The following is a 26,631-nucleotide window of genomic DNA, read 5'->3' on the forward strand; positions in this document are numbered from 1 at the left end:
CAGGACATTCTTTAGCAATTAAGAAGAAAAGCTTTTTTTTCGTCAAGGTCCCTGTGATCTTGACCTTTGACCTAGTGACCTCAAAATCAATAGGGGTCACCTTATAGTCATGATCAACATCCATGCCAAATATGAAGACTGTGGGTCAAAGGAATCTTAAGTTAATGGGTGGACAAACTTTTTGAAGTCAAAGTCCCTATGACCTTGACCTTTGATCCAGTGACCTCAAAATCAAAAGGGGTCATCTACTAATCATGATCAACATCCATGCCAAATATGAAGACTGTGGGTCAAAGGAATCTAAAGTTATTGGGCAGACAAACTTTTTGAAGATAAAGTCCCTGTGACCTTGACCTTTGACCTGGTGACCTCAAATCGATAGGGGTCATCTACTAATCATGACTAACCTCCATGCCAAATATGAAGACTGTGGGTCAAAGGAATCTTAAGTTATAGGGCGGACAAGCTTTTTGAAGTCAAGGCCCTGTGACCTTGACCTTTGACCTGTTGACCTCAAAGTCAAAAGGGGTCATCTTCTAATCATGACTAACCTCCATGCCAAATATGAAGACTGTGGGTCAAAGGAATCTTAAGTTATTGGGCCGACAAGCTTTTTGAAGTCAAGGCCCCTGTGACCTTGACCTTTGACCCGGTGACCTCAAAGTCAATACAGGTCATCTACTTATCATGACTAGCCTCCATGCCAAATATGAAGACTGTGGGTTAAAGGAATCTTAAGTTATAGGGCGGACAAGCTTTTTGAAGTCAAGGCCCCTGTGACCTTGACCTTTGACCTGTTGACTTCAAAGTCAAAAGGGGTCATCTACTAATCATGATCAACATCCATGCCAAATATGAAGACTGTGGGTCAAAGGAATCTTAAGTTATTGGGCGGATAAGCTTTTTGAAGTCAAGGCCCCTGTGACCTTGACCTTTGACCTGGTGACCTCAAAGTCAATAGGGGTCATCTACTAATCATGACTTGCCTCCATGCCAAATATGAAGACTGTGGGTCAAAGGAATCTTAAGTTATAGGGCGGACAAGCTTTTTGAAGTCAAGGCACCTGTGACCTTGACCTATGACCTAGTGACCTCAAAATCAATAGGGGTCATTTACTTATCATGACTAACCTCCATGCCAAATATGACGACTGTAGGTCAAAGGAATTTTACGTTATTGGGCGGACAAGCTTTTTGAAGTCAAGGCCCCTGTGACCTTGACCTTTGACCTAGTGACCTCAAAATCAATAGGGGTCATCTACCAATCATGACTAACCTCCATGCCAAATATGAAGAGTAAGGGTCAAAGGAATCTTAAGTTATTGGGGGGACAAGAAAAAACCAAAGGACAGCTGGACGGCCGGACGGACGGACAAGCTGATTCCAGTATACCCCCCTTACAACTTTGTTGTGCGGGGGTATAAAAAATAAATACGTTTTATAATAATTTTTGTTACCATCCCTCTGCCACCAATACCAAGTGTTATAAATCTGCCCTATAAATGTGGCCCTGAAGTCAGTGATATTAAAGCCTACAACAACAAATAATTGTGTCCAAGTAAAACAATGTAAATTCCTAATATGCCACCATCATTCTTGCATCTCAGACAGGATTATCTACCGTTTACACCGGTGCTAGAAATCTCTGTCTTACACCCCCCATGTAAGACAAGTCGCGTGCGTTAAATGACGCCTTTTATGAATGAATCGCGTTCTTAGGATGACGTCATTTTTCCGTTATGAATGAAGTTGTATGTTCATACGCTACTATGAGAAAAAAGTGCGTAATGAGAATATCAGTTTTCATAATTTCTGTTCCGAAAATAATTGACATGTAATATGCAAGAAAAGAATCAAACACCGTCTGTTGGTACAGACGTGAATATCTAGCTCTCGGGTAACTGTTTAGCGGAAACTCGGCAGAGCCTCGTTACCGCTGTAAACAGTTACCCTCGAGCTAGATATTCCGGTCTGTACCTGCAGCCGGTGTAAGATTCTTATATGCCACCATCCTTATAAAGAAACAAGAGGGCTATGAAGACCTTTTATTGCTCACACCAGTAGTGTAAACGTAGAGTGTGTAAATAGCAAAATCCCTCATGCACTTCATTAATATTAATCTTTTTTATTATTTATGCACTTGAATTCTTTTTGTAAGTAATAAACTAATTATTAGAATGCTTTTTCAGAGAAAACTATCATCATATAATTCTACTGAGAATATACTCGGCTGGTAGCTATGTTTCCAAAATGTGCATTATAAGCAAGCACTTGATAAAAGGGACATTAATAAAGTATTAGTAAGATATAAATGTAATTCCTGGCCATCATTTCTGATATGACTATATATAATATTATATGAAGTTTATTTATAGAATATATACACACAATGAAAACTTTACTTCCTCTCCCTGTTATGTTTTCCAATCAAATAAGATAATTTCAACAAAGTTATCTTTATGACAATTTATGTTGAAATATTTTAGAATTTCAGGTTTTCTTCCAGATTTTAATGTAAAACAAGATTGCTTTGAGAAAAATGCTATAACACCGCATTAATACAACACTAAATAGTAGTGTAGAAACAGATTTTTTTTGTTTCTATACAATTGAAGATTGTCATAACGCATAGATCCCTGACCTATCTAATTTTTATTATCAGATTAGTGGATAAATCTATTGTTAATCCAATAAAAGATCAGAGTAGGAATATATCAATGCACTTGAGTCTAGTGAATTTGGTGGTGAAGGTCATGTTTCACACAGCCTAAATTTCATGACTACATCAAAGGAAAACACAGTAAGACACTTTGTCAAAATCTAGGTCAGCTGATTAAGTTCACTTTACACCTTAATCTGTGCACATGGTTCAAATTTCATAGCTGTACATCAAAGGACAAGAAAGTAGGTCGCATCATCAAAATCTAGGTCACCTGATATCAAAGTTCAATTTTACAACTTAAACTGTGCACATGGTCAAGGACAAGAAAGCAGGTCACTGTCCCCTTGGGCAAGGCAAAATTTTGACCCAAGGGTTTAATTCAAAACAATTTTGATACAGGTCCACCAAACAACATTTCAAGTCAAATATCTAAGCTGTAGCTTTCTCCCATTCAGAAAACATTTGTTTTATTTTCTGTTTTTACTATGTGTACATAATGAGAATCAATGCCCCCAGGCAGGGCCAATTTGGACACCAGGGGAAAAATTTGAACAAGTTTGGTAGAGGACCTATAGATGATATTAAATAGCAAACATCAAAGCTCTATGCCTTGTACCTTCAAACAAAAATATTTTTTATTTTTTTTACTATATGTACATAATGAAAATCAATGACTCCCCGGGGCGGAACCAATTTTGACCCTAGGGCTATAATTTGAACAATCTTAGTAGAGGTTCACTTTGCAAAGTCTTATGCCATATATTTAAAATCTAGCCTTTGTCAATTCAGAGAAGAAGATTTTTCAAGTTTTTACTTTATACATATAAGGAAAACTATCGCCTCTGGGGCAGGGCAATTTTAACACTAGGGGCATAATCAAAACAACTTTAGTAGAGGACCCATAGATGATATTTTGTACCAAATATCAAAGCTCTAAGCATTGTTCCTTCAGACAAGAAGATTTTTTAATTTTTTACTATATGTACATAGTGAAAATCAATGACCCCTGGGGGTGGGGCCAATTTTGACCAAAGGGCTATAATTTGTACAATCTTGCTAGAGGTTCACTACACAATGTTTCATGCAAAATATCTTAACTCTAGCCTTTGTAAATTTAGAGAAGACGATTTTTTAAGTTTTTACTATATACATATAAGGAAAACCTATGGCCCCCGGGGCGGGGCTAATTTTGACACTAGAGGCAAAATTTGAACAACTTTGGTAGAGTACCTATAGATGATATCATTAAACAAATATTAAAGCTCTAAGCCTTGTTCCTTCAGACAATAAGATTTTTTGATATTTTACTATATGTATATATTGAAAATCAATGATCACCGGGACGGGGACAATTTTGACCCCAGGGCTATAATTTGAACAGTCTTGCTAGAGGTTCACTACACAATGTTTCATGCAAAATATCTAACCTCTAGCATTTGTCAATTGCTAGAAGAATTTTTTTTAAAGTTTTTACTTTTAGTTTTTACTATATACATATCAGGAAAACCAATAACCCCAAGGGCAGGGCCGATTTTGACCCCAGGGCTATAATTTGAACAATCTTGGTAGAAGTCTACCAGACAATGCCTTATGCAAAATATCTAAGCTCTAGGCCTTTTGGGTCTTTACAATAAGATTTTTTAAATTTATTCTTTTTATTCCTTTTGGTTGCCATGGCAACAAGATTTCTGCATGGAATGAAATTCTTTGAACAACTTTGGAAGCCCTTCACCCAAGGATCAATCCTGCCAAGTTTGGTTGAAATTGGACAAGTGGTTTTTCACAAGAAGATTTTTTAAGTACACTATATAATCTATAAAACTAACACACACAAACACACACACAGGAGAATCACTATATGCCACCGCATCGCAGATGCTGCAGTGGCATAAAAAACTGAATATCAACCTGAAAGAGCATGTATTAACAAAAAAGGTCTTAACTATATTAAATTTTCTTAAGAGAAGAATGTGGCAAACTACACTTCAATAATTGCTAACAAGTCATCTAAAAATGTTCACAACATAATAACTACATGCTTTATGTATGTTTAATTTTCTCTTTATATGTGTAACAAAAACACCAACAACATTCATGTGTATCTATGCTTGCACTATATCACACATGTACTACTAACATTACATCAGGAAGTGTCATAAAGTATCTATATATTTCTATATGAGCTAAATCAGAGCACCCTATCTGACATTAAATACATGAAATTCTAAACAGAAAAAATTTAGGTTGTCAGGAGTATTTGGAAATTCATGTAGATGGATTTCTGAGTTATTCACAATATTTTATTACACACCATATTTTCCAATGTAAGTAAAATCTTTCAAGCAATTATTTTGATAAATATTAAAAAAGCTTACTTTGTATTGTATATATAAAAGCTTTTATAAGAGCTTTTTTTAGTATTTAAAGAATTTACAACTTGATAAAAAATAGTGTCTACAAAAACTCATAGATTTTTTACATATAATATACCAGTAATAGCTGTTGTCAGAGAGTAACTCAACCGGAGAATTTTATGATCATTTTAACTTAATCATACAAGCTGTGTTATAACTTAGTCTATAACCAAAGACAAATTTATCTAAACAAGAGGGCCAAGATGGCCCAAGATCGTTCCCCTGACCCATCGTCCTCATCCGAGCAATGTCTTAGACAAGCATTCCGACCAAGTTTAATGACAAATGAGTCAAAAATGTGACCACTAGAGTGTTTACATGGTTTATCCATATTTGGCCTAGTTTTTGAACCCAGGTGACCCATATTTGAATTAGACAAACTTGTAGACAAATTTCCAGGATATTTGGATAACAACAGTAGCCACTAGAGTGTTAACAAGATTTTTCTATTTTCAGCTCCTGTGACCTAGTTTTTGACCCGAGATGTACCATATTCAAACTTGACCAGCACTTTATTAAGACAAACATTCTGACAAAGTTTGATTATGATTCAATCAAAACTGTGATGATGCATATTCAAACTTGACCTAGAAATCATCAAAAAAACCTTCCTGACTAATTTCCAGGATATTTGGATTAAAACTGCTGCCACTAGAGTGTTAACAAGCTTTACTATTTTTAGCTCCTTTGACCTAGTTTTTGACCTGAGATGACCCATATCCAAACTTGACCTAGAAATCATCAAAGCAAATCATTCTGATCAATTTCCAAGACATTTGAATCAAAACTGCAGCATCAAGAGTATTAACAAGCTTTTTCTATTTTTAGCTCCTGTGACCTAGTTTTTGACCCGAGATGTACCATATTCAACCTTGACCTGCACTTTATTAAGACAAACATTCTGCAAAAGTTTGATTATGATTCAATCAAAACTGTGACTGCTAGAGTGTTAACAACCCAATTGTTGACAAAGCATGACCCACAACAACGAACGCCAGACATAGCCCCATTACTTTACTTCACCTTGACCTTCGTGGTCAGGTGAGCTAAAAATAAACAACACAAAATTGAACCTTTAGCTTACAGTAAATCTCAAGAAATATAGAACCTAAAAGCTGAAGAGTGAGTGCAGTGCCAATATCAAAACTTTGCTTAGCATAACTATTTTGTCAGTTAACAGTAAATATGGACAGCCAATTACCCTTTGTTAATAATCTATAATCAAACAAGAATGTGAGTGTTTTTACCTGATCCCCAAGATTAAACTGTGTAAAATTTAAAAGTGAAAAAAAAACACACTAATTATCACACTACAAAAATTGAGCTCACCACTTTTCCTGTTTTCTAAACAACATATCTAAAACTGGTCATTGTTATATTAAACAAAATGTTAGTTTTAGAAAAAATTTGTTACAAAATTCATTTTGTGAATAAGCAATAATATCAGTATATTGTCATCCCAGTAAAAAGTCTCCCATACAAAACTGAGAAGGACACATGCCATTCAATAATGTTTTTTTAAGTAGAAAACAAATTTGGGTTATTAGCTGAAATGGTTTTAGTCCTACACTCTATTAAAATAGGTTTTCAAGGAAAAAATAAAATGTTTGAAATCTCTTGAACATGGACACATTATGATTAGGTTAGTGTTTCATAATACGTATTAACACAAATAAATTGCTCAAGCAGGCTGCAGGCACAAGCCCTATTATTTTGTTAATGCGAATTATTAAACATTGACTTACTTAATGATCAACATTATTTTTCAACCAAAAACAAAGCATTTCTCCATTGCTTATAGTTAGCCTGACGACTGATTTAAGTAAATCTAATTTAGTTAGTACACATTAACCAAAGTAAGATTAAGCAGAAATTTGAAAAATACTGCAATGTGATTGGACAAAAAATGTTGATAAATTAATTTGACACTTGACATAATATCAGAATTTGAATAAGGTTATTATGATGATTTAGCTCAAAGTTAATTCTTGTATGTGTAAATCTTTATACATGTACATTAATTCTGAGGGTATGTATCATATAAAATAAAATCAACTTAATTTTGTTATATAACATAAAAAATTGTAAAAGAAAATAATAAAACTTTCACTAAAGTTAGAAATTAAGAGGATACTGAAAGAGTGTAAGTTCCATACTAACTTTGAACAAATTGAATTAAAAAATAAAAAAAAATAAAAAATACGATGGCATTATATAGAGGATATTTGTTTGTTTGTGTGTAAGATGAAATTTTATTTCATCGAGTGGGCTTTAAAACCAGTTTTCTCACGAGTGGCGTAGCCACGAGTGAGAATACTGTTTTTAAAGTTCACGAGATGAAATAAAATTACATCTTACACAACAAACAAACAAATTTTCTTTTTATTTTATGCTAAAAAACAAGTTTAAACGAAATTTCCATAATATTAACATAAATATTAAAATCTGTTTCCCCATTGCGAGCCCCATTTTGTGCGAATTTCTCATTAAAAACAAGAAGTCTTGAGCTGAAAAATAAGTCCGACAATCAACATTAAATGACAGTGATATTATTTATTTTGTTTAAAAAATATGAATGATCGCTTGTTTTAATAATAAAAACAAACAATTCGTGTAGGAGAAAATTCCAACCATCCATCCATATTTCTGTTACCTACTGCGAATTTATATTAGACCTGGCTTTGTTAAATGTAAGCGGCAGCCATTTTTTTAAAGTTGTGTATTTCACGGAGGAAAATAATTTGTGTTTGATTCAGAGGGATATCATTTGGAATTGTTAGTCATACACCTTTTTAAAAGAAAGAAAACATATTTGAGGATTGAAACAGACAAAAATTAAGTGTTGACAGATGTGAAAACATGAAAAAAGCAGCTATGAAAATGGAAGACTTGGAACTTGCTCGGAATGCTGGGTTGGTTTACTTGTTCTACGAGCTGTAGCTGTCATTGCTTTTCAATTTTTCATAAAGCATACGGCAGTTATTACTCGTAGGATACTTTAATATGCCCAAATGTCATCAAGAGCAGTTTGCATGTGGAAGGAATGTATTTTTCAGACTGTAAAAATGAAACAAAAAATTTAGAGACGAAATTTGGTGATTGGAATTTGAATGAATAGAAGTAAGTTTTCTTCTTTTTATTACTTTTGACGTTTAAGGTATTTATCAATTTCAGCTTTCCTTTTTCTTTAAACAGCCTGACATTGTCAGAATTGTCAGCAAAAATAAAATTGAGGTACCACATGGGGAAAATCTTAAAAAAGTAGTTTCGTCATTGAAAAAAGTGAAATTATATTTTGATAATTTTCACTGTGAAATTACCAAATATAATTTTCACGGATAAATCAGTAATCCACTGAAAAGCATAAAATAAATTATTTTACTCAACAAGTTTAATCAATTTAGCAATGAAACTATGCAAATATAATATTTTATCAACAATCATATACCCAAAATAAGACCAATTTACAGTAAAAAAAAAAGTTGTTTTTTATTGAAACATTTATACAGTTATACTAACATCAAGTGTCCCTGTATTTATTAAACACATATGATGTCACTTAAAGTATATGCATGTGCCTGCCAAAATATTTTCATAACATTTTTATGGAGTGGGAAAAACTGCACAGGATATTGATAATATATTTCTCTTTTTTAAAAGGACTCCCTTGAGGTTTTTTGACATGACGGGACTGGAAATAATTTTCAGTTCTATTTTTAATGTTCTTTTTGATGTAGGTCTAGCCCAATAACATGTGTGCAATATTTCAGATCGTTCACTCACTCTGTTTTTTTCTGAATGATTATTCTAATTGCGACAAATTTGAAAAGAGTTGCAACTCTTTTTACTCAAATGGTGCTAAAATAGCATATAAAAATAAAATGTCAATTTAGTTCTGAGTATATTTCTTAAATATCTTTTGCATATCTTTCTGTTTTAAGTGCCCCAGTTGTTCTATATGAGAAATTCAAATCTTACGTTTTAAAGGCTTGACTTCCTTTTAATCTAAATTATCATATTATGTAAGGGGCTATCTGTCACATAAACTATAATATTATATCTAGGACTTTTGTTCTGTGTGTTAAACATGTTAAAATAATGACTGAGGTATATAACTATTAGCTACGTTGACATCATTTTATTATATATACTATACTTACAGCTTCCTCAGAGCCAGGCATGAAATTCTTAGTTTCTGCAAAAATAGAAAACAAATATTAATGTTAAAATAATGAAACTGACAAACATTATCCAACATGTTACAATGTGATAACAAAATAGTTATTCTGATGACAATTTGTATTACTTTGTACAGACACAATCAAACCGTGTCTGTAATTTTTATGTCATTTTGCTGTTTTTAATGCTTATGAGGATCACTTTTTTCCAGATATTTGGACACCTTGTAAATGAATATTTCAACTTAAAGGGGAATCTTGGAAAATTGGGAAAATATAACAAAATACCTGTCATTTAGTTTAAACTAAGTCCTCCACAATGGCAGATTTGAAATGTATGTAACATTCATTTCTGACATATTTAAATAAATAATAAGAAAGAAAATATCTTACTGTCTCCACCATTTTGCAGCAGATATTCCTGAAATGATCAATTTAAAGCACAGATAATTGAAATAATCAGAGATGCTATTTTTTTTTGTCCAATATTCAATAATACATTTAACATGATCATATTAATCAAAACAAAATATTATGTCAAAATTTCAAATATATTCATGTCCTTCCACCTACATTCTTTACAATAAAATACCGATTAAAAGTACAAGTCTGTACAACAGTAAATTTTCAGTAAACCAAGTTTAAACATGGCATCTATCTTCTTTTATTTATGATAATCAAGGTGAAATTATTTATTTTTAATTTTTGTCAGGTAAACATCAGTGTTGTTTATTACATTCTCGAAGACATTTTAATGATTTATAAAGTTATTTATTGTACATACCATCTGTATCCTCTGATGAGCCTCTTTAGCCATCTCAAATGCTGAAAAATATATTACATATATGAGCCGTGTCATGACAAAACCAACATAGTGCGTTTGTGACCAGTATGGATCCAGACCAGCCTGCACATCCAAACAGTCTGATCAGGATCCATGCTGTTCGCTGACCAACTCTATTACAAGTAGAGAAACTAATAGCGAACAGCATGGATCCTGATCAGACTGTACGGATGCGCAGGCTTATCTGGATCCATGCTGGTCGCAAACGCATTACGTTGGTTTTGTTGTGACTCGGCTCAAATATCTATCATAATGTTGTGCAGTAAGTAAGAAATAATGTCTGAGAAAATCAACACTTGTTCAATCCGGAATTGTTACCCCAACTTAAAAGTTTCCAAATAAACATTACATTTTTAATACTTTTAAGTTATAAAATCCAATTTAGTTAATTAAATATGCCTATTTTCATTTAATCAAAATTTCATTTTTTAACATAAATACAGAAAAACAAGTTTATATATAAACAGTGTTAATGTTTTGATATTTCGTACCTGTAGAATTTGGCTGACCAGGCAGTGTGTACAAAACCTGAAAACAAGAACATATTTTAATTTAGTCTAATGCTGACCCGTTTCATAAAAATAATTTCATTCTGTTTTAATACCTAACTAGAACTGCCACAATCATGGCGGGAATACCCCCGCATACCACTTTGTCAGAATCAACAGTGGCCATTTAGAGCTCAAGGACAACCTCCCTGCCAAATCTGAGGTTACTAAGCCAGTGCATTGCTAAGTTATGTATTCTACATGCTTCAAAAGTGAAAATGTCAAAATCAATACATTGCGGACAGGACATTCTTTAGCAATTGAGAAGAAAAGCTTTTTTTTGTCAAGGTCCCTGTGACCTTGACCTTTGACCCAGTGACCTCAAAATCAATAGGGGTCACCTTATAGTCATGATCAACATCCATACCAAATATGAAGACTGTGGGTCAAAGGAATCTTAAGTTAATGGGTGGACAAACTTTTTGAAGTCAAAGTCCCTATGACCTTGACCTTTGATCCAGTGACCTCAAAATCAAAAGGGGTCATCTACTAATCATGATCAACATCCATGTCAAATATGAAGACTGTGGGTCAAAGGAATCTAAAGTTATTGGGCAGACAAAGTTTTTAAAGTCAAAGTCCCTGTGACCTTGACCTTTGACCTGGTGACCTCAAAATCAATAGGGGTCATCTACTAATCATGACTAACCTCCATGCCAAATATGACGACTGTAGGTCAAAGGATTCTTAAGTTATTGGGCGGACAAGCTTTTTGAAGTCAAGGCCCCTGTGACCTTGACCTTTGACCTGGTGACCTCAAAATCAATAGGGGTCATCTACTAATCATGACTAACCTCCATGCCAAATATGAAGACCAAGGGTCAAAGGAATCTTAAGTTATTGGGCGGACAAGCTTTTTGAAGTCAAGGCCCCTGTGACCTTGACCTTTGACCTAGTGACCTCAAAATCAATAGGGGTCATCTACTAATCATGACTCACCTCCATGCCTAATATGAAGACTAAGGGTCAAAGGAATCTTAAGTTATTGGGCGGACAAGCTTTTTGAAGTCAAGGCCCCTGTGACCTTGACCTTTGACCTAGTGACCTCAAAATCAATAGGGGTCATCTACTAATCATGACTAACCTCCATGCCAAATATGAAGACTAAGGGTGAAAGGAATCTTAAGTTATTGGGCGGACAAGAAAAAACCGACGGACGGACCGTCCGGCCGAAATGGAATAAGGGGCCATTTCTTTTGTTATTTTCTATTGTTTAATAGAGGGCCATTGGCCCCTTACTCTATTGTAACGGAATGAACTCTATTGTTCTCTTTTGTTCTGTTTACCGTTAGATGGCCCCCTATCCTTATTCGGTAGTGCGGACAGCCGGACGGACGGACAAGCTGATTCCAGTATACCCCCCTTACAACTTTGTTGTGCGGGGGTATAAATATTGACTAATGAAGCATAAATGTATCATACAAAATATAAAGAAAAAAAAATTTAAAGATCTAGATTATGTAGTAAATATTTATTGAAATTCATTTCTCTTGGCAGCATGAAATACTCCAAATTACAAAAATGTATGAAGTTTTGTCAAATGCATATGTATTACCAATTGTTGTATGAAAATTAACTAATTTACCATATTTCACTTGTGGTAACCACCACTCACGAAATATTTATTAAATTATTTCCTGTATTTATTGAAAAAACATGAATATCCTCTATACATTACATCACAAGAGCACCGCAAGGCGAAGCATTATATGCCCGAAAGTGATTTTTTTTTTTTTAGTAAAGATGAAGCATTTGTAAGACATGGGAATTAAATAAAGTATTACCTCCTTCACAAAACAATCCTCCTTTAAAGTTTCAATATTGTGGTCCAAATGGAACTTAAGTTATGCCCCGGAAACTGTTTTCAGTTCTAAGGTAACAGTGACTTTGACCTTATGACCCCAAAATCAATAGGGGTCTTCAACCCAATATGGACAATCATACTATGAAGTTTAAACACAGTGGGCCAAATGAAACTTAAGTTATGTTCTGACAACTGTTTTCAGTTTTAAGGTAAAAGTGACCTTGACCTTTGACCTTGTGACCCCAAAATCAATAGGGGTTTTCAACCCAATATTGACAATCATCCTTATAGTTTGAACACTGTGGGCCAAATGGAACTTAAGTTATGTCCCGGAAACTGTTCCAGTTTTAAGGTAATAGTGACCTTGACATTTGACCTTGTGACCCCAAAATCAATAGGGGTCTTCTACCCAATATGGACAATCATCCTATGAAGTTTGAACACTGTGGGCCAAATGGAACTAAAGTTATCCTCCGGAAACGGTTTTCAGTTTAAAGGTCATAGTGACCTTGACCTTTGACCTTGTGACCCCAAATTCAATAGGGGTTTTCTACCCAATATGGACGATCATACTATGAAGTTTGAACACTGTGGGCCAAATGGAACTTAAGTTATGCTCCGGAAACTGTTTTCAGTTTTTAGGTCATAGTGACCTTGGCCTTTGACCTTGTGACCCCAAAATCAATATGGGTCTTCAACCCAATATGTACAATCATCCTATGAAGTTTTAACACTGTGGGCCAAATGGAACCTAAGTTATGTCCCGGAAACTGTTTTCAGTTTTAAGGTCAGTGACCTTGACCTTTGACCTTGTGACCCCAAATTCAATAGGGGTCTTCTTCCCAATATGGACAATCATCCTATGAAGTATGAGCACTGTGGGCCAAATGGAACTTAAGTTATGCTCTGGAAACTGTTTTCAGTTTTAAGGTCATAGTGACCTTGACCCTTGACCTTGTGACCCCAAAATCAATAGGGGTCTTCTACCCAATATGGACAATCATCCTATGAAGTTTGAATACTGTAGGCCAAATGGAACTTAAGTTATGCTTCGGAAACCAAATTGCTAACGGACGGACGGACAGACGCCAGGGGGTATAACATAATATGCCCGAAATTTTTTCGGGCATATAAAAATAAAGAAAATCTTACATCAGCACCAGACTGTAGTATTTGGTAGGTAAGTAACACATTGTCTGACTGAGCCACTTGAACAAGTTCCTATAACAAACATTATATACATGTATATCTCATTATAATATGCATGTATATTACATTCTAAAAGAAAAATTCAAAATTTTGTGAAGTAATTGTTATAATGATTGGCATCATATCAGAGTTCGTACAAACACCAAATGCCAAAATTCAAGTACTTTTTAAGCACTATTTAAGCATGTTTTCCCATTTTTCAAGCAGATTTGATGCACACATATTAACACAATCTTCAACCTAAGAAGAATAGTTTATTCGCCATTTTTTGTTGAATACACATTTTCTGGCCACAATTTTAAGGATTTTTAGAAGAACATCAAAGGGTGCATCACACAAATATTTCAAAACAACTGCAATTTGTCCACTTACTGTTACGTTGAGCTATTATTTCATTGATTTTGATACTAAATTGATTTTATCAACTTTTGATTTTTATCGACACTATGTCATTCAATCATTTTCAAGCACATTTTCAGCAAATTTAAGCACTTATTAAACATATTTCAAAATCGAATCAAATTTAAGGACTTTAAAGCATATTTTTACATTTTAAAGCACTTTTTAAGAAAGGGACTCAAATTTAAGCACTTTTTAAGACTGTACGAACCCTGCATACCACTCAAACCACATTCCCAGAGTTACTAAATTAATGCTACAACTTGCATAACTTTTTTGCGAGTTAAACAGTTAAAAGGTAATTTTAGCTAATCAAATCTTTCTTATAATGAGTTACAACCATGTTATATATAAAGTTCCTGTTATACGTACCTTGTTTAACAAATCTTTATTGTCAGCAAGGGGATGTTTATCACAGTAAAGTTTATCCTTGTATTTATAATGTATATGTTGTTTTCTTGCCTCACATGCTGTATCTATGTTAATACTGTTGCTAGGAGGCATGTTCTTTAACCAGAAATTGTTCGCATTGTCATTACCTATTTCCTTAAACATCTGAAATAGGAAAATTTACATATAATATGCTGCCCTTGTTTAAATCAACAACTTATTCTATAAATTAATATGCTTCAAATGGTCATCAACAGATTTTTATACTTTATCCATGACACATTTGATGTCTGTTACAGAAAATAAAATTAAACACATGAAACTTTCATTCATTGCCTATGACAAAATGACAAAATGTGTATCTTCAGCTATGTGTAATCTTCCTTAATCATCCCCATTTCAAACACAGTATTTAATCAAGTATGTAAGTCTAAATATAAGCTCTATCAGTTTTAATCATGCCTCAGGGTTATAAAAAATTTCTGAGTTCTGTCTCAAATCTCCAAATTTTAGTTTTGTTTTAGTTTAAACATGTTTTGTTGAATATATATATACATAAATAAAATTTCACAATTATATCTAATTAAACATAAATACATTAATGTAATAAATATACAAAAGGATTGGGTCAAAAGTTATAACAACAATATTAAGGGGCCTCCTTGAAATTTCCAAATTTTCATTGATCAGTGTATATTCTGTGGAAGTTTCTGCACTGTACCTCTGCTCTTGCATGTACAGAAGTAATCAGTTCCTTGTGAAAGTAAAGGAAAAACTAGTACTGGTCAACTTGTTGACAGCCTGCCCAGGAATGATGCGGTGGCTGAATTGTGCTCTGGTAAATTCAATGTGACTTACTGCCATGATCCGAAGTGAAAACTACTAACACCACCACCACCACCACCATACATGCTAAGTTTTCCCATCGGTAATAATGGAAAGAGCAGATTGCCGCAAGTTAATCATGAGGTTAAAAGAAAGAGCAAAGAACAGAACAGGAAGTAAAACAAACCTCAATAAGACTTGAGTTCCAGACTCTAGTGTCCATTCTGAGAGATCTGATCTTTGACAGCCGGGGATCGAACCCTCTGTGTATCCCAGCACAGCGTAAACACAACACAATACCAAGGTTCATAGAAGCCCAGTGTGCATCTATCAAGATAATTAGATGTATGTTTATCACCGTAAAAACAACATAATCTATACATGAAACGTGTGACTATGTAAAGTGTAAATAACTTCCATCTTGATCAAAACACTAGTGCTTTCATGTACATTTATATGCTAAATACAAAATTGCAGTTACAAAAGATGATTATTAAATATCAAGGGCTTTTTCTAAACCTTGACATGACATTATATTAACCTTTACCTTAATAAATTTATGCAGTAGAGGATTTATCCCCCCTACTATCAATCTTTCATAATCTTTAAGAGATTTTAAGAGCAAAATGATAAAGCCATGCAGCTTGTAGAGTTAGGTCAGAAGACACTATATTAAACACTATACTAGGTCAGATGACACTATATTGATGACACAGGCAGGCACATAAATCCACACATAGCATTCAAAAAGTTATCCCTCCCACTCAAGTTTTGAATTCTAGATTTATTTCTTTAACAATTATACAACAGTTATATGCAAAAATATAATGTGATATTTTAACCACTGGACAGGAACAATTTTTTCAGTCCATGAAAATTTGTATTATCGCAAATAATTTGTAATGCAATACATGTCTTTAAACCTATGGCATAGAAAATTCTTGAATAGATTTACAATATTCACATTAATTAATTAATTAATTGATAATTATTAAGTTTAATTTTATGAGGGCACAGTTACCTGTAGCACCACAATCTGCACATTTTCCATTCTCTGGATTTTCTTTTACCTGGTCTAATATCTACAAACAAACATAACTTCCTTATCACTATTGTTATAACAAGAATAAACAAGATTAGTGGTGTTTATAGACAATAAAGAAATTAAATTTCATTCTACACATTCTCATTCTTAAAAAAAAAAATCATTAAAAACAAGAGCCATGTCAACATGGCCATCCCCTGCCGAATGTGTTTGCTCATTGGAAGAATGTATATGTAGTACAGCAGAATAATTCCATTTTAAGAGGTCTTTTGGTAATGAAAACTGATGGCTATAGTGATTACAGATTTGAAACCTATGTGAATACTGATGGCTGAAAATAACAAAGGGCAATAACTGAAAAATAATGCAGGGTAGGTTATCATTCTTGTGTGCTGCATCCCTCCTCAGTAAAATCTATCCACCTATGAAGTTTCAAGTTGATACCTCAAATACTTTTTGAGAAAAAAATTGAATTGAAAAATTAAGTATGAAAAATAACAAAGGGCAATAACTCAAAAATTATAAAAGGTAGAGTTATCATTCTTGTGCACTGCACACATCCTGAGTTAGATCTATGCACCTATGAAGTTTCATAATGATATCTCAAAGGCCTTTTGAGTTATGCTCTGAACAAAAATTAATTTTGAAAAATAAAAAAAGGGCAGTAACTAAACAATTATGCAGGGTAGAGTTATCATTCTTGTGCACTGCACTCTTCCTCAATGAAATCCATCCACCTATGAAGTTTCAAGTTGATACCTCAAATACTTTTTGAGATAAGCTCCGGACAAAATAGTAAGAAAAAGAACAAAGGGCAATAACTCAAAAATTGTACAGGGAAGAGTTATCATTCTTGTGCACAGCATTCCTCCTCAATAAAATCTATCCACCTATGACATTTCATGTTGACATCTCAAACACTTTTGAGTTATGCTCCACTCGGGTGAAAAATTAGGTATGAAAAATAAATAACAAAGGGCAATAACTCTAAAATTATGAAAGGTAGAGTTATCATTCTTGTGCACTGCACACCTCCTGAGTGAGATCTATGCACCTATGAAGTTTCATTTTGATATCTCAAAGGCTTTTTGAGTTATGCTCTGGACAAAAATTAATTTTGAAAAATAAACAAGAGCTGTCAGTAGGACAGCACGCTCGACTATCCTAAGTGCTTGATAGTAAAAGAGCCTTGATAATGTTAAATTTTTTTAAGTTCACAAAAGGGCTAATTTTTTTTTATAAATTCATGTTATAGGCCTTAGAGAGAGTCTAATTATACAGTATTGGCTTGACTATTCGGAAGGTAATGTCACAAGGGTGTTTTATTTGAGTATAATAATACTAATTACCTATGAATACATAAATTTGACAGAAAAGGTACAAAGGCTTGTTATTAAGATGTTTTATCAAGTAAATCACTGCTTTATTATCATGAATGCATAAAATTGTCCCAAAAAAGGCACAAACCCTTCAGTAGTTATTGAGATAACAACTTACAAGCAAAACTTTACCATAAGTTGAAAAAGGGGAGAAAAATCAGCCTAAATGCAAGATAGAATTATGGACCTTTGTCAGTGACCTACAATTATGACTCTAAATGCATATGTGAAGTTTTAAATAAATATCTTTAATAGTTATTGAGATATGTAAAACTTGCATGTAAACATTAACCAAGAGACTAAGTAGAAAAGGGGAGATGAATCAGCCTTAATGCGAGTAGAGTTATGGAACTTGGTCAGTGACATACAACAATTATGACTCTCCAATTATGACCCTAAGTACATGTGTAAAGTTTCAAGTAAATATCTTTGAAGACCTTTAACCTTTAACCAAAATTTTTAAGTTTCAAAACAAATAATTCTACAAATATTGCAGGCAGAGTTATGCTATTTTGCAAACTGATATACATTGTTACTATAAATAAGTAAGGTTAAATTGAAAATCTCGGGCAATAATTGAGATATTTGACTTTACAAAAAACTTTAACCAAAATTTCTAAGTTAAAAAGGGGCATAATTCTGTCATTATTGTAGGTAGAGTTATCCAACTTGTCAATCTGATGTACATTGTTACTATAAATAAGTATTGTAAGTTTCAATTGAATATCTCAAGCAATAATTAAGATATTTGAATTTACAAAAAAACATTAACCAAAATTTCTAAGTTAAAAAGGGGCATAATTCTGAAAATATTGTAGGTAGAGTTATCCAACTTGTCAAACTGATGTACATTGTTACTATAAATAAGTATTGCAAGTTTCAATTGAATATCTCAAGCAATAATTGAGATATTTGACTTTACAAAAAACTTTAACCAAAATTTCTAAGTTAAAAAGGGGCATAATTCTGTCAATATTGTAGGTAGAGTTATCCAACTTGTCAATCTGATGTACATTGTTACTATAAATAAGTATTGCAAGTTTCAATTGAATATCTCAAGCAATAATTGAGATATTTGACTTTACAAAAAACTTTAACCAAAATTTCTAAGTTAAAAAGGGGCATAATTCTGTCAATATTGTAGGTAGAGTTATCCAACTTGTCAATCTGATGTACATTGTTACTATAAATAAGTATTGTAAGTTTCAATTGAATATCTCAAGCAATAATTGAATATATTGAATTTACAAAAAACTTTAACCAACGCAGACGCCGACGCGGACGCTGACGCCGACGCCGACGCCGGGGCGACTACAATAGCTCTCATATTCTTCGAATAGTCGAGCTAAAAAAGGGCAATAACTCAAAAATTATGCAGGGTAGAGTTATCATTCTTGTGCACTGCACTCCTCCTCAATGAGGTCTATCCACCTATGAAGTTTCAAGTTGATTACTCAAATACTTTTAGAGATATGCTCCGGACAAAAATGTCGGACGGACGGACGGACGGAAGGACGGAAGGTCGGACGGACGGAGACTATTTCTATATCCCCCGCCGCCTTTTCGGCGGGGGATAATAATCATAACAATATTAAAGCAAAATGATAAAGTTCTTTTTCTCAAAATACTTGTATCACATTTCTGTAGTCAAGTCACTAGCATTAAGCATATCAAAAATATTTTTATTAACTTTCCCAAAAAATATTCAAGGACACAAACCAAAATGCATACATCCAGACACTTAAGAAATTAAAAATGAAAGAAATAACACAAAATCTTACAAATCATACATACACCACTAGGAATTTATGCATTACTTTCTGAATTTAAACATTTACATGCACAATTATTTGATTTAAAACATACATATCCAAACAAAACATACATGCAAATATTCCAATAGATTAAAACAATAAAATATCGTACAGTATTATCCCCTAGAGCATCAGTTATAGCTTCTTCAATGGCCATCTTCCAGTTAGAGGCATCGGACGAACTCTCAAAATGTAACCTGGAAATATACCCTCAATCTTTAACACGTAAATAAGACCTTTCTCAAAATCCTTAAATAAAGATATGGTAGAACAGGTTTAAAATGATTGCTACAAAACTGATACCTTTTGCTGTATAATGATGTTACAACATAAAAAGGAAACAATAATGTCAATGTTAATAACAGCTTTTAAAATACCATATGAAAATCAAATTTTCAGGATAAAGTAGTTTCCAATGTAAAAGCAAATTACATGACACTTTCTCATCAAAAATAAGATGGGGCTTATGAAACACAATTGCCCCAATCTGTTAATAAATAACAAATTCCATGGGTAATTTCGTGAATTTTGAAAACAAAACTTAACCTTGAACTTCAAGGTCTATAAATAAATATTCAAAAAAGAAATTTTCATTTAAAAGCATTTTATTTCCAAATCAAAAGGCTTACACAACATGTAATGATCAAGATTAAAATTGTCAACAGATAATGCCTTCAAATGTGTCGATGAACGGTGATACATACACATTAAGCCATAAGCCACATATTTGAAGGCTAAACACACAAAAAAATACATTAGCTGCATATTGAAGGCTAAACACAATTTTTGTTTTATGTCCACCACTCTCTATATACAAATATGAACCCAATATTTGCTATGTTAAAACAATAAAAGAGATATACTCACAGAAAAGTACTATAGTGTGTATTAAGTTGAAGTTTAGTCCTGTCTACTTCCTTTACAGACGATAACTTCATATCTATCTCATGTAACGGAGACGCCATTTTAAAATCCTGTTATACAACAAAACAAATATTGTTATATATTTACAAATTCATCAAAATTAATAAATTTTTGTTACAAAAATAACAGATTTTCACCCAATATTGACATATTGACATATATATATTAATCTAAATGATTTTTTCAAGCAAGTTTTCAAATCATTTTGCAGCATATGACTAATAAATCAGCGTGGGAAACTTGAAATATTTCCTTTTGGTGAAACAAGATCTGGCTGTTTTTATGTAGTTAAAGACCATATACAGACTGGTTTTAGCATGTTTTCTTTAGTTGTAGAAGAATTTTCACAGTCTATGTAGCAGACTGTATATTGAAACACAAGTGGTCTAGAGTGTAACATATATTTGGCATCAGCATGGCATTATTAACCAAATAAAACACTTCAAAAGTGACATGGCTCAAGTTCATAGTAAAATAGTACTTCCTGCATTAGTACTTGTACATTAGTGTACATTTTATCTTGTACAATACAAGTATCACCTATATGGGTATACCTGTTAAGGCTTTAATGGAAATTTAAGTGAGACATAATAAATTCCATGCTGAAAACTTACTTTTCATGGACATGAAATATTCTATAAATATATACCGAGTCCTCTTCAATATTGATATATTATAATGTTTTGAACTGTTTCAATTTATAGTTCAATATACCAACACAAATCTATGTGTACATGTAATTTATCATATACCCATCTAAACTTTCCTACATTTGAGGGTAACAAAGTCTATGTGTGTATATAAATACAATACTTACATCCTCGTTCTGGTAGTAACACAGTTTATGGCCCTTTAACACAACATAAAACTTGTATCTGTTCTTATTTATCTTTATCCAATCCTGAAATTTAAAGAAACATCCCATTACCAACAAACTTACAATAAAATATTAACAACTCATAGTTTAACACAAAGTTTTAATGTTTTGTCGTTTGATTTATATTTTTAATGGATTTATGCTACTCTTGTCTTTGGAAGTCAGACATTTGACCTTCAAGACTGACCTTGATCCAGCACAGCCACAGCATAGGATCTGGACATTGCCTTGTTGTTGTGAAAATTTGAGTCAAATTTGAAGAAAATCATTAAAGGGATATAAGAGTTATAGAAAGAACACAATGAAGACAGACTGACTACAGATCAACCCAGACCAACAGACCAACCAACTGGACAAAGTGATTCCAGTGTACTCCCATCACATCATGTGATGGGATATTATAATCATCATAACATAAATATTAAGACATTATATATTACCAGTACATAGTGTTGGCTTTCATTACTATTTTTATGACTATCTTAAGAACTATTGTATGACCACATCAAGCTGATAGACAAAGTGCTACCATCAGGAAACTATAATTTATTTTAAACTCTAAACATTTCAGAGTAAATTGTAATTCTGAGAAAAGTGTCTTGGAAAAACAATAAGAAATACTAGTAATTACATGAATGTCAGGGTTGGCCATATCTCCACCTGGTTCCTCCCCTCCTTCTGGTTTCTGAAACATATTTTAAAACATATCTTAACATAATTACATCTACATGAAATATATCTCTTATATATCTTTAGATATCTAAATGTTTAAGCGAAGTACAAACTATAGCTATTTCTTGAACAAATATTTCAGTGTCTGATTTCACAACATATATATTTCTATAATTGTTTATAGAAAAGTTCAATTACTGCAATTTACATTTTAAAAAATACAAAAAAAAAATATCATTTAAATAATTTTTTGAGTGCAAAAATTATATTTCAACAAGTTTACTTAAAGCTACTATCCAATACAAAACGGGTGAAAAAACATCATCATATTTGTTTACTGTTATCAAATATGCATAGAAGTAAAATTTGCAGTGTCCATGAAAAAACTGTGACATACATTTGATGATTTAGCAGTTATTATGTTTCACTTGATAAAGATATAAACATCCCTATTATCACACCCGTTAACATGTAGCGAGCACAACAGATTGATGCAGCTAAATATAAATGTCAGTTTTAACTCAGATAATCAAGTTATGTTCTTCTTTTTTTCTCTCTTTTAATAGACATAATTTCTATGGTATATTGTTGCGAGATAAAAAAAACTTACCAAGCGAACAATTGTTTAACCCGCAACCAACATATCTACATGCAAGGTTAAAGGGTGTGTTTAAAATTAAAGTCAATATTTACAAAATAAAATGAGCCGCGTCACGACAAAACTAACATAATGGGTTTGCGACCAGCATGGATCCAGACTAGCCTGCGCATCCACGCAGTCTGATCAGGATCCATCCTGTTCGCTTATGAACTCTATAACAAGTAGAGAAACTGATAGCGAACAGTATGGGCAGATGCGCAGGCTAGTCTGGATCCATGCTGGTCGCAAACCCACTATGTTCGTTTTGTTGTGACGCGGCTCAAATGTTGCAACTGTTCAAAATTAGAGCAGAATCAACATTGCAAATACTTTACTAAGATGTTTATTAATCGGGCAAGACATGTTTTTATAACCTAGTCCCATATGATTGTGTGAGCCTGTGGTGAAACTTTTTATTTGGATGAGATTTTTTTCTTTCAAAAATGTCCAAAATACATGGGATAGTAGCTTTCAATATCATTTTCAAAAACATATTAATATTATTGCTATTATTTTAACATACTACATTATAGGTACAGTTATTGTAACTTACATCATAAGTGATAATAGCTTCCATCAAGGTATTTGACCACATCTTACAATCATCTGAAAAACATAATGACCATATTACTCAGGTGGACAATCTACACGACTATTTTGTAGGGAAAATCAGTGAGAGTAAAATAAAAGATATATGTTTATATGATCCATTGAGAGATTTCACTCCCATCTTTTCTTCTTACCTTTTATAAGAACATAAGAGATAATAAAATGTTCTTTCTTTTGTTATAAGCATCTATGCTACACTGTTTATAGTCCTCTCACATACATTTATTGACCAAAGTATACACATATAAATCTTAACATTTTGTTCATGAAAAAAAGCAATTGGTCCTTTCAGTTTGTTTTGTTTGTTTGTTTCATTTTACGCCTTTTCCCAACAGTATTTCAGTCATATAGGTTGGTAGTTTCCTAACCATCGTTCCTGGAGAGTTACACCAGTACTAGACTACCTTCCTCCGTGCTAAACTACCAAAGCATCTTCCCGGTAACTGGATTAGAAGTCATCTACTCTAAGCCCTTGTCCACGGAGGCGGTTTGGTCCTTTCAGTAAATAACTTTATATCAATTCAGTTTGTTAATCACAAAACTGAAGTAGGTCACATGATATTTTGTTTTAGTATCAACCCTTAGCCTACTGACAGCAACATGGGACCAGTGCAGTCCAAGATTGTGATCTGCACTGTTCACTATTCAGTCAGTATATATTTTGAAATTTTCCCAAAGAAAGATAAATGGTTTTGTCAAAATCAAAAGATGGAAGAGTCTATCAATCTCATATGATAAATCTTGGTGGCTTCCTCACATGAATGAGCTTGCCCATTTCAGAATGACCTGATAAAACTTATTATGGGCCTTAAAATATAAAATATAAATGATGATGAAGGAGTCAAGTTTACTGTAAGTTCTTAAAGAATTTTCAAAGGGGTACAATACTGAAATACAATACTGAAATAAAGTAAGTTAAAAGATGTGCATATATCCTAATTATGTATATAATCCTATTTGTGTGACAACTGTTAACTTTCTTGACACAATTTAATTATAGGACTATTTGATTCATTTTGATTCAATTGTGATGACAATTTAAAGCTAAACTGAACAACTCTCAAGCCCCTCCCCCATTTAGCGGTACTGGTGGCATTTAAGGAAACAAAATCATGACTAGAGTGGGGCTCAGGGCAACTACTTGGAACCTATAATTTGTATGATAAAAGTTGATACACTACCTAGATTATCAGTAGCAAACAAAAACACCCTGTTAGTACAGTGTAACTTAAACTTGAACTGCCTTGAGTTGTTTGGCTGAAAGTAGAAAAAAGAAATTACAGTATTTTTTTAATTTATGTATAAATACCATATATTTAAAATCTAATTTTAAGAAGCCAAATTTACATTCATTTTGACCAAAAATGAAATTCAGAAATTTATTATTATATAATGATAAGGCTTATAAAGTAATGTGTAAAGATTTCATGATCTACTACAAACAGGTACTCAAACTTTCACGTTTTATTCACTTCCTCTTATAGTATAGAATGATATATAACAAGTGGGTAATCACTTTCATCTGCTGAAAATAATACTACAACATTTTCATGTTATAATACATTATCATAATCATAACATTGTCATGTTAATCTCATAACAAATTTCATGTTATTAAAATAAATAAGAATTTCTTTTTTGAAATGGCCATAGAAAGATAAGATTAAAATAGTAATGATGCTTCAAAAAGACTGAAAATAGTAATTAATAATGCTTCAAAAACACGGATTTAAAGAAAAGTCAACCCAAGTTACATATTGCAACTTAAAAGAAGAATTCAACTGTGTATATCGCAACTTAAATGAAGAAGTCAACTTCTTGTATTACATTTAAGGGTCATATTGGCCAATTACCAGTAAAACATGGAGGATTGCACACACAAAAAAAACTACATTGTTTTCACCTTTAGCTCTGGTTATATAGGGCAAAGATATATCTACAACTTATATTTTACAGTTATAAATTGGCTATAATAAATAACAAATATGGCCCTTGTGTTTTTTAAGCCAGATAACTGTTTTCTTCTACAAATATTTCACCAAATTTTAAACTATGAACCAAAAGCAGTAACTGTACAAACTAGCAAGGGGATAGAAATTCCTTATAACCTTGCAATGTTTTAACTTAATGTCTTTTTTTTATTTCTAGCATTCTAAACTTTGATCTAATACCAATATGTCTACAATATGCTGTAATGTTAAACATTAGCAAAGGAATGGGTTAGGGTAAATAAATATAGAAAGGAGAACAACATTTACAACACAATTATAGTTCAATCTTTGGCTATTATTTGACTTTTCATATAAATATATCATGTGACTAGAGCTTAAATTATCTTAAATAAAAAAAAAAATAGCTGGCACTGTGACCACAACCTTGACTTCTTTCTATGCTAGAAAAACAAAAGCCATGATGAGTCTATCAAATTGAAATGATGAGTATATCAAATTGAAACAATTAACATTTTGACTCCAAAGAAGTGTGAAGTTCTAAGTAAATACCTTCAAAGCTTGTGGACATAATATTTACAAGCAAAAAATTAACAGGAACTCTCAAAGTAATTAGTAACAAGAGGGCCATGATGGTCCTAATATTGCTCACCTGAATATATATATACTCTAAATGACAAGGAACAAGTAATATTGTATAAGCGAAAGCAGATATCATATAAAATCTAAATCTTACACTGATATCATAAAGTTCAAATTTGTATCTGAAAAAGTACATGTGTAAAAACCTTAATGGTTACTTTAGCTTAGGGAAAACAATAGTTACCAAAGAATGCACTAGTTTCTATACGAAATCAGTGGTTTCCTTGGAAGCCAATGGTTGCCATAGAACTCAATGGTTGCTATGGAAAGCAAGCAGTTGCTATGGAAAGTCAATAGTTCTTATGGAAAGTCAATGATTGCTATGGAAAGTCAATGGTTGCTATGATTGTCACTAATTGCTACTTAAAGTGACTGTTTGCTATGGAAGTCAATGGTTGCTATAGAAAGTTACCAATTGCTATGGAAGTTAATGGTTGCTTTGAAATTAAGTGGTTGCTATATCAGTAGTCACTAATTCCTAGGGAGAGTAAGTGGTTGCTATGGAAGTCAATGGTTGCTATGGAATGTCAATGACTGCAATATTGATAACTGTTGCTATGGAAAATCAATGGTTGCCATGGAAAGTCACTGGTTGCTATTGAAAGTTTATGGTTGCTATGGAAAGTCAATGGTTCCTATGTAAGTCACTGGTTGCTATTAAGAGTCACTCATTATTCTGAGAAGTCACTGGTTGCTATGGAAAGTCACTGGTTGCCATGGAAAGTCAGTGGTCACTAATTCCTAGGGAGAGTAAGTGGTTGCTATGGAAGTCAATGGTTGCTATGGAATGTCAATGACTGCAATATT

General features: G+C 32.9%; 1 protein-coding gene across 1 annotated transcript in view; it reads right to left on the reverse strand.

Annotated features, from left to right (window-relative positions):
• Positions 1-26,631, reverse strand: part of LOC132739169 (arf-GAP with Rho-GAP domain, ANK repeat and PH domain-containing protein 2-like) — a 38,574-nt gene that overhangs the window by 2,768 nt on the left and 9,175 nt on the right. Inside the window, exons 5-19 of the mRNA XM_060726820.1 lie at positions 24,415-24,490; positions 23,178-23,230; positions 21,944-21,997; positions 21,253-21,336; positions 20,379-20,485; positions 19,624-19,708; positions 16,295-16,355; positions 15,461-15,600; positions 14,431-14,613; positions 13,603-13,671; positions 10,590-10,626; positions 10,039-10,079; positions 9,648-9,675; positions 9,237-9,271; positions 6,324-6,341 (exon numbers count right to left, since the gene is read on the reverse strand). Coding sequence (XP_060582803.1) covers positions 6,324-6,341; positions 9,237-9,271; positions 9,648-9,675; positions 10,039-10,079; positions 10,590-10,626; positions 13,603-13,671; positions 14,431-14,613; positions 15,461-15,600; positions 16,295-16,355; positions 19,624-19,708; positions 20,379-20,485; positions 21,253-21,336; positions 21,944-21,997; positions 23,178-23,230; positions 24,415-24,490 — 1,071 coding nt within the window. The remainder of the gene's footprint in view (positions 1-6,323; positions 6,342-9,236; positions 9,272-9,647; positions 9,676-10,038; positions 10,080-10,589; positions 10,627-13,602; positions 13,672-14,430; positions 14,614-15,460; positions 15,601-16,294; positions 16,356-19,623; positions 19,709-20,378; positions 20,486-21,252; positions 21,337-21,943; positions 21,998-23,177; positions 23,231-24,414; positions 24,491-26,631) is intronic.

Source organism: Ruditapes philippinarum, unplaced genomic scaffold, assembly GCF_026571515.1.
Source record: "Ruditapes philippinarum isolate M1 unplaced genomic scaffold, ASM2657151v2 ctg3636_1_1_1_1, whole genome shotgun sequence".
In the NCBI taxonomy this organism is placed as follows: domain Eukaryota; kingdom Metazoa; phylum Mollusca; class Bivalvia; order Venerida; family Veneridae; genus Ruditapes; species Ruditapes philippinarum.